Here is a 12,996-nt window from a genome sequence, read left to right as displayed (position 1 = left end):
ACTTGAAATGCAAGGAGTAGTTGAAATTAGCCAATAGTGTGGAACTAAGCACTTTGTTTCAAACACATTGACTGCCTCAGCATAAAAGATTAATAAAAACGAGATTTCTTTAGCAAACAGACAAAAATAACTTCATTGTCTACAGGCGATTAATGCATGGCTGTCAGAAAAGTGGAAATAAAATAAAATCTGAAACTAATAACGTATATTAGCCTTCTGTAATTATGTGAATGTATTTTAATTCACTTGATAACTTCCGGCCACAGAAATCCATTTTGTTTTCATTTTATGTGAAAGCAGTAAACGAAGAGGAAACAGCAAAATCACTACATGTAAACACGGGTCACGTGTCATGCTGTATGAAGGATACACAAAGCCATCCCATTTGTTGACAAGTAACTCCAAATGTTGAAAGACACCAGGTCCAGACGGGTTTGGTTTCTTCAGAATTGGGCCCTTACTTAGCTTACATTTATCAAGAATCTCTTGCCAAGCACAAAGTCTTGAACAATAGGAAAATAGCATAAATGACTCTTTGTATATAATAAGGCTAAAAGAATGGACCCATGAAATTACAGACCTATCTATTTAACATTGGTCTGCTGCAGAATTCTTGAGCATATTCTAAGTTTGAAACACAGGAAGACAATTATTGAACTACATGACATAAAATAATCATAACTTCTGAACGGTTTGCATTAAGACATTTAAACTGCACGTTTGGCCATGGGGCATCATGGTACAGCATGCCAGATTGAATAGCGCTTGTGAAGGGCTTCTAGGCAAGCAACAACACCCCAACTGCAGCTCAAAGGAAGTTTGCAACCGAATTCAAGCTGAAGACAATTGGTCCAAGTATGCTAACAATCACGAATTTGATTCGCAAGTTTGAGAGAACAGGCAGTGTTCATGATGACAGTGTTGGCAATGTGGCTAGTCAGAAAGAGTGGAAAAGTCTGAAAACATCGAGAAGACATGCACTGCATTTCAAACCACCCCCAGAAAATCTAAGTTTGAAACACAGACGAGCTGATCAGACGAGCTGCACAACAGGTAGGACTCAACCGGGTGACACTACGACAAATTGTTGAAGTCCTGCATCTCTTTCCATACAAAATTCAAACTCATCGGTCATCAAGCCCCAGGGCCACAGAACAACAGTTGTGTTTCGACAACACTGTTGTCCAATGAATTGATGAACAGGTCTGTGACGTGAATATGGCTTGGTTGAGCGACAAAGCCCATTTTCATTTGGACGGGTTCATCAATAAGCGAAACTGGCACATTTGGGGGACTGGGAATCCACATTTCATAATCCAAAAGTCTCTACACCCTCAACAGGTGACTGCTTGGTGTGCAATGTCTAATCACGGAATAATCAGTGTGATATTACTTGAAGGCACAGTGACTACCGAATGGTTCGTGAAGGTTTTGGAAGATGATTTCATCCTCACTATACACAGTGACCCTGATTTCGACAAGAAGTGGTTCATGCAAGACAGAGCTCGGCCCCATAAAAATAGGAGAGTGTTTGATGTCCTGGAGTAGCACTTTGGGGACTGCATTCTGGCTCTGAGAGACCACTGGCATGGGCCTCATTTGGCCACCATATTCTCTGGATCTGAACACATGCTACCCTGCAATAGCCCGAAAACCATTGCTGGGCTGAAAACAGCCATTGAGGAGGTCATAGGCAGCATCAATATTCCGACACTTCAGCGGGTCATGCAGAATTTTGCTACTCATCTGTGCCACATCATCGCCAATGATGGCAGGCCTATTGAACATGTCCCAATCTAAATCCAAATATCTGTAGTCATGTTTACATGTTGAATGAAGTGTGTCCAAGCCATAGTTTGTAACTAATTTGTTTTATTTTTTCCTTTCTTTTTATCGTATAGTTCAATAATTTTCACCCTGTCTAATAAGTTTCCTCGTAACAGAAAAGTTCCACACATAAATCAACACAGAATGGGAAAACTCTGCTCTTGCCAAACTCCACTTGTCCTTGTTTTGCATGATATGCTGCAAACCACGAATGAAGGGTAATAGTCAGATTCCGTATTCCTGGATTTCCAGAAAGTATTTGACACAGTGCCCCAATGATGACTGTTAACCAAAGTCCAAGCATACGGAATAGCTTACCAGATATGTAAGTGACTCGAACACTACTTAAGTAGCTAAACACAATGAGTGTTTAAAAGACAAGAGTATTGTCATGAGCATCCCAGATATTGTCATGAGCATCCCACAAAAGTGTGACAAGAATGCTATTGGTCTCTATGTACATAAATGATCTGATGGATAGGGTGAACAGCAATCTACGATGGTTTGCTAATAACGCTGTAGTGTATGGGATAGCATGGTCATTGAGTGATTGTACGAGGATACAGGAGGTCTTACACAGAATATCTAGTTGATGTGATGAATGGCATCTTACTTTAAATGGAGAAAAATATAAGTTACTGCAGATAAGCAGGAAAAATAATCCTGTAATATTCAAATACTGGATTATCAGTGTGCTGCTTGACAGAGTTGCAGGAATTAAATATCTCATCTGCAAAGCGATATGACATGGAATGAGAGCATAAGTGGTAGTAGGCGAATGCTCTACTTCGATTTATTGAGAGAATCCTCATAAAATATACCTCTTCTGTAAAGGAGACAGCATATAGGACAATGTGCAACCCATTCTTGAATACTGCTCGAGTGTTTGGAGATCAAGTTGTATTAAATAAAGATACTGAAACAATTCAGAGGTGCTTCATGAACTCAAATGGGAATCCCTGGTTGGAAAGACAAAACTCTTTTTGTAAAACCTTGTTTAGAAAATTGAGGGACAAGATAAGAGAAATTAGGGCTTTTATGGAGGTGTATAGACAGTAGTTTTCCCCATGCTCCATTTGTAACAGGAACAGGAAAGGGAATGACTAGTATTGGTATAATGTGCCGTTCATCATGCACTGTATGGTGGCTTCCAAAGTATGCACATAACTGTAGATGTAAACAATTGTAGGATTTACACTTGACTTTACTAACAATATATTTCTCTTTCAAATCACACACAAATCTGTGTCTTCCTTTTCACCTCAGTTCACTATATGGAACATTCTTATTGAAGTTAGACCAATCAACACGTCTAGTTCTTTCTGCTTTCACTAAGAAATTTTAAAAGATATTAGTGAAGTACCTTAAATGGAAATGAATTGTTTTGTCTTTCAATATTTAGCACTGAAATAAGATTCAGAAATTTCTATCTATTACAGAGTGGTGTCTATGTAACACCAGTACTTCTTAAAATAACATTCACACAATCTCCATGTTTGGATTTATTTTTAAATCTCTTGCCAATGCTCGAAGAAATGGCAACTCAAGTTGTGGTAAATGATATGTTGCTTAAATGGAAAAATGTTCTCAAGCCGGCTTTGGTTGGAGGATTGTAATTTTGAATCAAGCACATACATTTTTGCTAAGAAATCATATAGGTTGATGATGAGGATGAATCATATAGGTTGATGATGAGGAAGAATGTGTATTGGATAGGCCTAACACAACACAGATATAGTAAGTGTTCAATAGTACACACACACACACACACACACACACACACACACACACACACACACACACACACACACACACGAATTCTTCTCTTCAACAATTATCAATTCTGTTGTTTTTGGCATTTGTCTTTAACATAGAGTTTTATATTTACTAATCCCAATGTGAGCATAAGACCATTGATAGTGGGAGAGTCTTTCAGGCAATTATTTTCGTTAGATATTACAAACATACATTTTGTTCCATTAATTTCATCCAAAAGTGTTCATATTTTTAACATAATTGTGATTAGAGGAGATTCATTAACTTATAATAGCTCTGATGATACAAGAATAATAAGGAAACACCTGTCCAGAACAACCTCCATAAAATGCTTAGACTTTAATTTATACTTCCTCTGTTATACACTCCATCTTGTAACTGATCCTTAAACAAATAAATTTAAAAAATGACATTACTTTGAGCATGTGTAAAATGTATCATATTGAGAAATTTTTCATGAAGCATACCTGCTGAAATATTTTGTTGTGGATGTGTACTCTTTCCAGAATTTGTAAGGAATTGCTGGAGCCCTTCAGAAGAGATTTGATCACTTGTTATTTCTGCATCCAAGTCAAGATCGATGGGTTCAACCTTGGGAATTTTCTGAACAAATTCTTCCTCCTTTTGTTCCTTCCTATGTGATAATGTGCTTGAGCTAACAGATGCGTCACTATGCAGCCGTTTGGTTGGTCGAGTTGGAGATGCACTTTCCTCACTCACAGCAGAAGCCAGATCAATATTGGCCTCATTTCCAGAAGGATATCCTTGTGACACCTGTGTAGCAACAAAAGAGTGTTTAAGAACATACACCTGATTAAAAAAAATGGCAAAAGAATTTATTGTAAACATAAATGCCTATGTGGTGGAATGTAACACTAAAACTTGAATCAGAAGCAATAGCCCCAAACAATTGTAATATAAAATATGAACAATAAGATGTACTTGTGAAAATAACAATGCTTTAGTTGTAGGATCTGGAAGTTTCCATTCAGTTGCTGACAAAATAGGTGTCTGAGATATATTTCTGCATAGATTCAAAATAGTGATAGAAAAGATTAATTATTGGTGTTCAATAACATGTGACAATGATACTGAATTTAACATTTTTATTAGGCAATTGCTTGCTATCATTACAATACATTAAATTTTAAAAAATCTGTCACAAAATTGCTGGAAAAATCTGTCACAAAATTGCTGGCTGACACTTAACTTCAAGAGAAATGCTAGAACTGTCACATGTAAAAGTACATACACTATGCTAGCTTTTGGAGTTCGTAGTTACTTCTTCACAAAGGGAAAAAAGTATACATTGAGGAAGGTTAAAAAGAAGAGCAGGTCAATCAGACACCAGGATGAGAGGGTTTCAGCTGTTATTGGGATGAGGGTCTCATGTGTAAGTGACTTGCCCTTCCTTTTTAGCCTTCCCGAATGTATCCCTTTCTACTCTCAGAGGTAAGTACTACTAGTTCCAAAAAGCTATGATAGAGAATGTACTTTAATATGTTGCTATTGGCAGTATTGCCATTTCCCCTGAAAGTAAATACTGGTCAGCAATTCTGTCTCACTCCTGTAGTTTTCTCAAAATAATTTTTCTTCTGATACAACAAATCGATCACAATTTCTTTTGTATAGACTTAGTGTACCACACAGTATAAACTTCATGCATATACATTCTGAATACACATTTTGCATCAAAACCATTTTGGAACAAAAACTTATAGTATTTCATCACTGTGCACCCAGAAAATTGTAAACACAAGTGGAAAAAGCAATATTATTATATAAAACATATTATCAAACTGTGAAGTCATAAGATGGTCTGAAAAATTACAAGCACCAGGAAGTGAAGTCTTATATTTACAGGCAAATAGCCAAAAGTATATGAAGTCAGAATGGTTAAAAGTGAAGAGGAAGTATGAACAGAATTACTATCTTCTGAGGTTACTAACAAATTTGTAACAGGCACTCGTGGGGGCAAAGATCATTAGATCTAAATATCTTTCTCGTTCCTGGATCATGTATTTGTTAACTACTATGATTAAACGTTTTATATGTCATCTGTACTTTTTGGGTTAGTACTACATCTGATACTACTTTTGAAATGTATTAAACTACAGATTGCACAACTTTTCAACATTTTACTAAACTAATTTCCTATATATTATTTTACATATCTGAGGGTGGATTTCTTCCTTAGTTTATATTAACATCAATAAAATGTTCTGCATAGTTTATATCACCTCGTCAAATAATTGTTTCCCCAACATCTGCAATTTTCTGCCCACTATGAACAGTTTACATATACACTGAAGTGCCAAAGAAACTGGTATAGGCATACATACTCAAATACAGAGATATGTAAACAGGCAGAATAGGTTGCTTTGCTCGGCAATGCCTATATAAGACAACAAGATTCTGACGCAGTTGTTAGATCGGTTGCTGCTGCTACAATGGAAAGTTATCAAGAGTTTGAACATTACGTTGTAGTCAGTGCACAGCATCTACAAGGTAGCGGTGAACTGTGGATTTTCCCGTACAAGCATTTCATGAATGTACAGCGAATATCAGGAATCTGGTAAAACATCAAATTTCAGACATTGCAGCAGCCAGAAAAAGATCCTGCAAGAATGGGACCTACGATGTCTGAAAAGAATCATTCAACATGACAGAAGTGCAACCCTTCCACAAATTGCTGCACATTTCAATGCCGGTCCATCAGCAAGTGTCAGCGTGCAAACCATTCAACAAAACATAATCGATATGGGCTTTTGAAGCCAAAGGTCCACTCGTGTACCCTGATGACTGCACAAACAATGCTTCATGCCTCGCCTGGGCACATCAACATTGACACTGGAATGTTGATGACTAAAAATAAGCTGCCTGGTTAGACGAGTCTCATTTCAAATTGTTTTGAGCAGATGGATGTGTATGGGTATGGAGACGACCTCATGAATCCATGGACCATGCATGTTAGCAGTGGTCTGTTCAAGCTGGTGGGAGCTCTGTAATTGTGTGAGGCGTGTGCAGTTGGAGTGATATAGGACCCCTGATACATCTAAACATGGCCCTGACACATGAACATACGTAAGCATCCTGTCTGATCACCTGCATCCATTCATGTCCATTGTGCATTCCAACAGACTTGGGCAATTCCAGCAGAACAATGTGACACCCCACACATCCAGATTTGCAACAGAGTGGCTCTAGGAACACTCTTCTGTGTTTAAACACTTCCGCTGGCCACCAAACTCCCCAGACATGAACATAATTCAGCATATCTGCGATGCCTTGCATGCTGTTCAGAAGAAATTCTAATCCCTCGTACTCTTACGGATTTATGGACAGCCTTGCAGAATTCATGGTGTCAGTTCCCTCCAGAACTACTTGAGACATTAGTCGAGTCCATGCCATACCGTGTTGCAGCACCTCTGCGTGCTCAGAGCGGCCCTACACAATATTAGGCAGGTGTACCAGTTTCTTTTGCTCTTCAGTGTATACAGGGTGTACATGAAGTCCAGAAACACTTCCAATGATTTATTGCACAACAACTAAACATTGTACAGATGTAATACATATTGCATTTTGAAGAGAAACTCTGAAAGTATTTTTTACAAACATTCGACCATGAGTAAACCAGCAGACGCCGGTATGGTAAACAAAATCTTGCCTTACCCGCCACAGGATGGCATTGTCGACTGTGGCAGTTACTTCCCATATTCTCTCCTGGAGTTCTGCTACATCATGTGATAGGGGCAGTACATACACCAGATCTTTAATGTGCCCCACAGAAAAAAGTCACATGGAGTGAGATCTGATGACCGGGGAGGCCATTTCATGAAACAGCTGTCCCCTTTTGTAGCACGACTGATCCATCGATGTGGCAGCTCCGTGATCAGGTTCCCACACTTCTCTTTGCCGGGCAAATGCAACCCATCGTAATAAGCTTGGGTGCCAGTAGTAAATGGCCTTCCTTGTTGGTGGCTTCTTACTGTACTTTGTTCTAAACATCGACTGAACAGCTGTAACAAACTTGTTTTTGTCAAACTCCAACACTGTGACATTTTGAAGACTGTAATGAAGGAAACGGAAATGGTGAAACCCAATGCCAGCACAGCCTACTCCTCTCAAATAGCATCAAGTCGGCCACCAAGTTTAAATTTTCCATCTGGTGGACAGATCACCACCATTGATGTAGCATGCCCTCATTTCATGAGACACTATAGAGAAAGGTCGAATTTATCCGTGAGATTGGAGCAAAGACCAGTGATCGGGAACTTCATCCCAACACTTCTCCTTGTCTTACAGGCCAAATACTGGCAGTGAAAATTTGCCATTACTGGGATTTGAAACATTTTCTTCCAAACTGAGGACCATCGCACAGGCATGTGTTAGTGCCCTCCATTATGGATGTGGGTGACGAAATAATAGTCACAGAAATTTTATACAGAACTAAAATGTTTCTTAATGTAACTGTCCTCTGTAAATTATTAGCTTTCAAATGCTGTTTAAACAAATGTTTTATTTTTATGTTTTTATGGAGAAAATTGAGTCACTCGATAGTAACAATATAAAGAAGTTCTTTGTCAAGTTGTTTGGATCTGATAATCATTGGACCACTTGTATTTGTTACAAATTGGTACGTAATTTCACAAGACAAGTCATTTCTTTTATGCTTTCTTTTTGCTTTTAACCAGCCCAACTTAGTATGGGACATAGCTTCTGGCTATTTATGTGTAAGCATGTCAAATAATTTCCTAGAGCTTGTTATTTGTCAGAACATTTTCTGGCTTTACATTTTGATAATACATTTTCAATAATATTATTTCTATTTCATTTGTTACAGATCTTTTTGGATGCATAATGGTGGATAGTAACTGAACTCCAAAAATTGATCTGATGCGCAATTCATGTATGACACTTTTTCACAATGTATGTATAAAAATTTACACCATAGTCACCGTAAGCCAAACACTTTTTATGTATTTTGGTAAATTTAATTCTCTAATTGTTTATGTAGATATGTTGATGACGATCAGTGACCAAAGATAGTCATAACACAAAAAATACTCATACAACTGTATGCTATGAATGTTACTGGGAACTGAGCACTTCTCCAGATTGGACAAACCTGGATAAGGAAATTGGTCACATCCTTTTTAAAGGAACCTTCCCAGCATTCACCTTAAGAAATTTAGGGAAGCTATGGAAAACAAAATTGTGAATGGCCAAATTTGAGTTCAATATCTAAGCCAGTGTGCCACCTCACTTAGTGTGAACAAAGAGGACTGCTGAAATAATACACGAGTCAAGTGAGCAAGGCATGACGAAATACCAATTTATCGTAAACTTTAACATTACAACAAATTTCAAGTAGTGTAATGGTTTCAAATAAATCACAATTATTTGTTTTGAGAGATTCAGAGTCTCAGCTATCTCACAAATGCCTACTAAAGAAGTTTCGGTACCCATCATTAAGGGAAAAAATCTAGGAATATACTACAGCTTTCAACATATTCCTCCCATAGGGAGTATGAAGATAAAATTTGACTAATTACAGCATGGACAGGTGCCCTTAAGCACTCATTCTTCTCACATTCTGTACATAAACACAACAGGAAGTAACCCTAATATATGGTAAAATGGGAACTAGCCTCTATCATACTTTGTCCAGTTGTTTGCAGAGTAAAGATGTAGCAGTAAAATTCCTCATAATAAAGCATAATACTTGAAATGATATTGCCAAAAACAGTGCGCAGGTGCTGCATACCTCTGCCAGAATTCTGGCCTCTTATCTTCTAATATAATGTAAACTGAATTTAGTGTTCAGGACCCCCAACCTCTCCTAAACATCAGTCGATTAGCTTCACATCTTGCAAACTTTTTCCTTCTTTCAAATGTAATGTCACCTAAGCTGACAACAGTTCTTAAGTTTGCTCAGATGATATTCTCTTTATATGTTGAACTTTGCACTCAGTCTTCTTGGAACAGTTTATTAACACCAAAACAGAGGACTGATCATGCTATATCTGACTAGCTTTAACTGTAATAAACAGCAAATGCACGATAATTTTATCCCATTCCTTATTCTGCATTTCTGTAAAATTAGTGTAGATGGCACTAGTAATACAGTTTAGTACTTTCTTCTGTCTTAAACTTGGTTTATTTTACCTATATAAACACAACTGAAACTTTCTGTGAGATTAAAACTGTGTACTACCAGACAGACTCGAACTCAGGACCTTTGCCTTTGCAGGCAAGTGCTCTACCAACTAAAGTATCCAAGCATGGATTCATGAGGTCGTCTCCATACCCATACACATCCACAAGAACCTCATCTCCCACCGTCAAACTTCACAGAAGTTCTTCTACGAAAGTTGCAGTACTAAAATTCCTGGAAGAAGGATATGGTAGAGGCATGCCTTAGCCACAGCCTTGGGGTCTCTCCAAAACACTTTTGCTATGGAGTGAAAATTTCAAGCTGGATAAATGTAATTGCTAAGTAAAATTTAAAAAAAAATAAAATAAAATACAATCTACTGTTATAAATACACTCCTGGAAATTGAAATAAGAACACCGTGAATTCATTGTCCCAGGAAGGGGAAACTTTATTGACACATTCCTGGGGTCAGATACATCACATGATCACACTGACAGAACCACAGCCACATAGACACAGGCAACAGAGCATGCACAATGTCGGCACTAGTACAGTGTATATCCACCTTTCGCAGCAATGCAGGCTGCTATTCGCCCATGGAGACGATCGTAGAGATGCTGGATGTAGTCCTGTGGAACGGCTTGCCATGCCATTTCCACCTGGCGCCTCAGTTGGACCAGTGTTCGTGCTGGACGTGCAGACCGCGTAAGATGATGCTTCATCCAGTCCCAAACATGCCCAATGGGGGACAGATCCGGAGATCTTGCTGGCCAGGGTAGTTGACTTACACCTTCTAGAGCACGTTGGGTGGCACGGGATACATGCGGACGTGCATTGTCCTGTTGGAACAGCATGTTCCCTTGCCGCTCTAGGAATGGTAGAACGATGGGTTCGATGACGGTTTGGATGTACCGTGCACTTTTCAGTGTCCCCTCGACGATCACCAGAGGTGTATGGCCAGTGTAGGAGATCGCTCCCAACACCATGATACCGGGTGTTGGCCCTATGTGCCTCGGTCATATGAAGTCCTGATTGTGGCGCTCACCTGCACGGCGCCAAACACGCATACGACCATCATTGGCACCAAGGCAGAAGCGACTCTCATCGCTGAAGACGACACGTCTCCATTCGTCCCTCCATTCACGCCTGTCGCGACACCACTGGAGGCGGGCTGCACGATGTTGGGGCGTGAGCGGAAGATGGCCTAACGGTGTGCGGGACCGTAGCCCAGCTTCATGGAGACAGTTGCGAATGGTCCTCGCCGATACCCCAGGAGCAGCAGTGTCCCTAATTTGCTGGGAAGTGGCGGTGTGGTCCCCTACGGCACTGCATAGGATCCTACGGTCTTGGCGTGCATCCGTGCGTCACTGCGGTCCGGTCCCAGGTCGACGGGCACGTGCACCTTCCGCCGACCACTGGCGACAACATCGATGTACTGTGGAGACCTCACGCCCCACGTGTTGAGCAATTCGGCGGTACGTCCACCCGGCCTCCCGCATGCCCACTATACGCCCTCGCTCAAAGTCCGTCAACTGCACATACGGTTCACGTCCACGCTGTCGCGGCATGCTACCAGTGTTAAAGACTGCGATGGAGCTCCGTATGCCACGGCAAACTGGCTGACACTGACGGCGGCGGTGCACAAATGCTGCGCAGCTAGCGCCATTCGACGGCCAACTCCACGGTTCCTGGTGTGTCCGCTGTGCCATGCGTGTGATCATTGCTTGTAAAGCCCTCTCGCAGTGTCCGGAGCAAGTATGGTGGGTCTGACACACCGGTGTCAATGTGTTCTTTTTTCCATTTCCAGGAGTGTAGTTTAGAATGACTTCATCAGTGGTTTTTCAATACCACATGTCTCTGTGGCCTGGTCTAAGCTGTAGGAGCCTTCCCCCCACCCCCACCCCCACCCCCACCCCCACCTCAACCCCACCCCCACCCCCACCCCACACCCCCAACACCCCACACCAAGCAAAAATGAAGTAGTGTCCAAAATGGTGAAAGACGTTAACATGCTCCAGAGGCTTTATACAGTACTAGGTATTTCATCGACCATAGAAAACTAGCCAACCAACAATGTTTTACATAGTTTTTCATCAGTTTTATAATTGAAAAACTTTTAAATAAACACAAATTTATTTGTTTATTTAAATAACAAATAAATTATTGTCAGTAGTAATGATGATGATGATAATAATAATACTCTGTAACACAAAGAATTCCAACTGTATTCACAACTCTGTGAGTTATACTTGTGCACAGTGTGCCTACAAGCTTCTATGCACTGTCTGTGGCCATGCCACTGCTCACAGCATATCTACACACGATACCTACCATGTTTTCTACTAACTATGAGTTCAGCTATGCACAAATTCATTGCGCTTGCATAAGGAATTTTGATAAGTATGTCATAAATGGGAAAACTGTAACATGAATTTTCATGTACAGATAAAAATGAGCAGCAGCAGCAGTAATTTGATACCTTGTCCATGTTGATGCAAACTGCTCCACATTGACTCAAAACAAACAGAGTCTGTGCAACAGACTGAGGTAATAATGGATTCCTGGAATGTATGTAGCTTTTAAGTTACTTTTTTCAGTAACATTATGTTTCATCTACTTCTTCTCATATTTAAATATGGTGGTAACCATAAATTCTAACAGAAAAATTTCTCTGCACTGTTAATATCTACATCTACATTACTACTCTACAGTTCACACTTAACTGCTTGGCAGAGGTTTCACAGGATCACTTTCAATAGTATTTCTTGACCATTCCACTCTCAAATAGGATGTCGGCAAAATGAACACCTAAATCTTTCTATGAGAGCTCAGATTTCTCTTATTTTATTATGATGGTCATTTCTCACTGTGCAAGTGTTAGTTAACTAAAATATTTTATCTTTCAGCGGAGAAAGTTGGTGATTGAAATTTCATGAAAAGATCTTATTGGCACGAAGAACACCTGCGTTTTAATTATTCCTTCCCCAATCTCACTCATCATTCCATAACACAATTTACCCTATTTCACAATAATATAAAACAAACTGTTCTTCTTCAAACTTGTCTTATGTCAACCCTATTTGGTATGGATCCCACACCGCACAGCAACACTCCAGTCCGTCAGTCCTTTCTTGTATGTATCCCACACCACACAGGGATACTCCAGAAGAGGGTGAACATGCAAAGTGGAGGTAACCTATTTAGTATATTTGTTGTATCTTTTATGTGATATGCC

At 39.7% G+C, this 12,996-nt stretch overlaps 1 protein-coding gene across 29 annotated transcripts in view; it reads right to left on the bottom strand.

Moving 5' to 3' along the window:
- Nucleotides 1-12,996, bottom strand: part of LOC126267316 (longitudinals lacking protein, isoforms H/M/V-like) — a 416,839-nt gene that overhangs the window by 306,230 nt on the left and 97,613 nt on the right. For all 29 annotated transcript variants that reach the window (XR_007548998.1, XM_049972522.1, XM_049972483.1 and 26 more), the window contains exon 5: nucleotides 4,071-4,377. Coding sequence is in view for 28 of the 29 variants with exons in the window: in XM_049972522.1 (XP_049828479.1) it covers nucleotides 4,071-4,377 (307 nt within the window). In the remaining variant the exon portion in view is untranslated. The remainder of the gene's footprint in view (nucleotides 1-4,070; nucleotides 4,378-12,996) is intronic.

Source organism: Schistocerca gregaria, chromosome 1, assembly GCF_023897955.1.
Source record: "Schistocerca gregaria isolate iqSchGreg1 chromosome 1, iqSchGreg1.2, whole genome shotgun sequence".
In the NCBI taxonomy this organism is placed as follows: Eukaryota; Metazoa; Arthropoda; class Insecta; order Orthoptera; family Acrididae; genus Schistocerca; species Schistocerca gregaria.
This window is presented reverse-complemented; position numbering and strand designations above follow the sequence as displayed.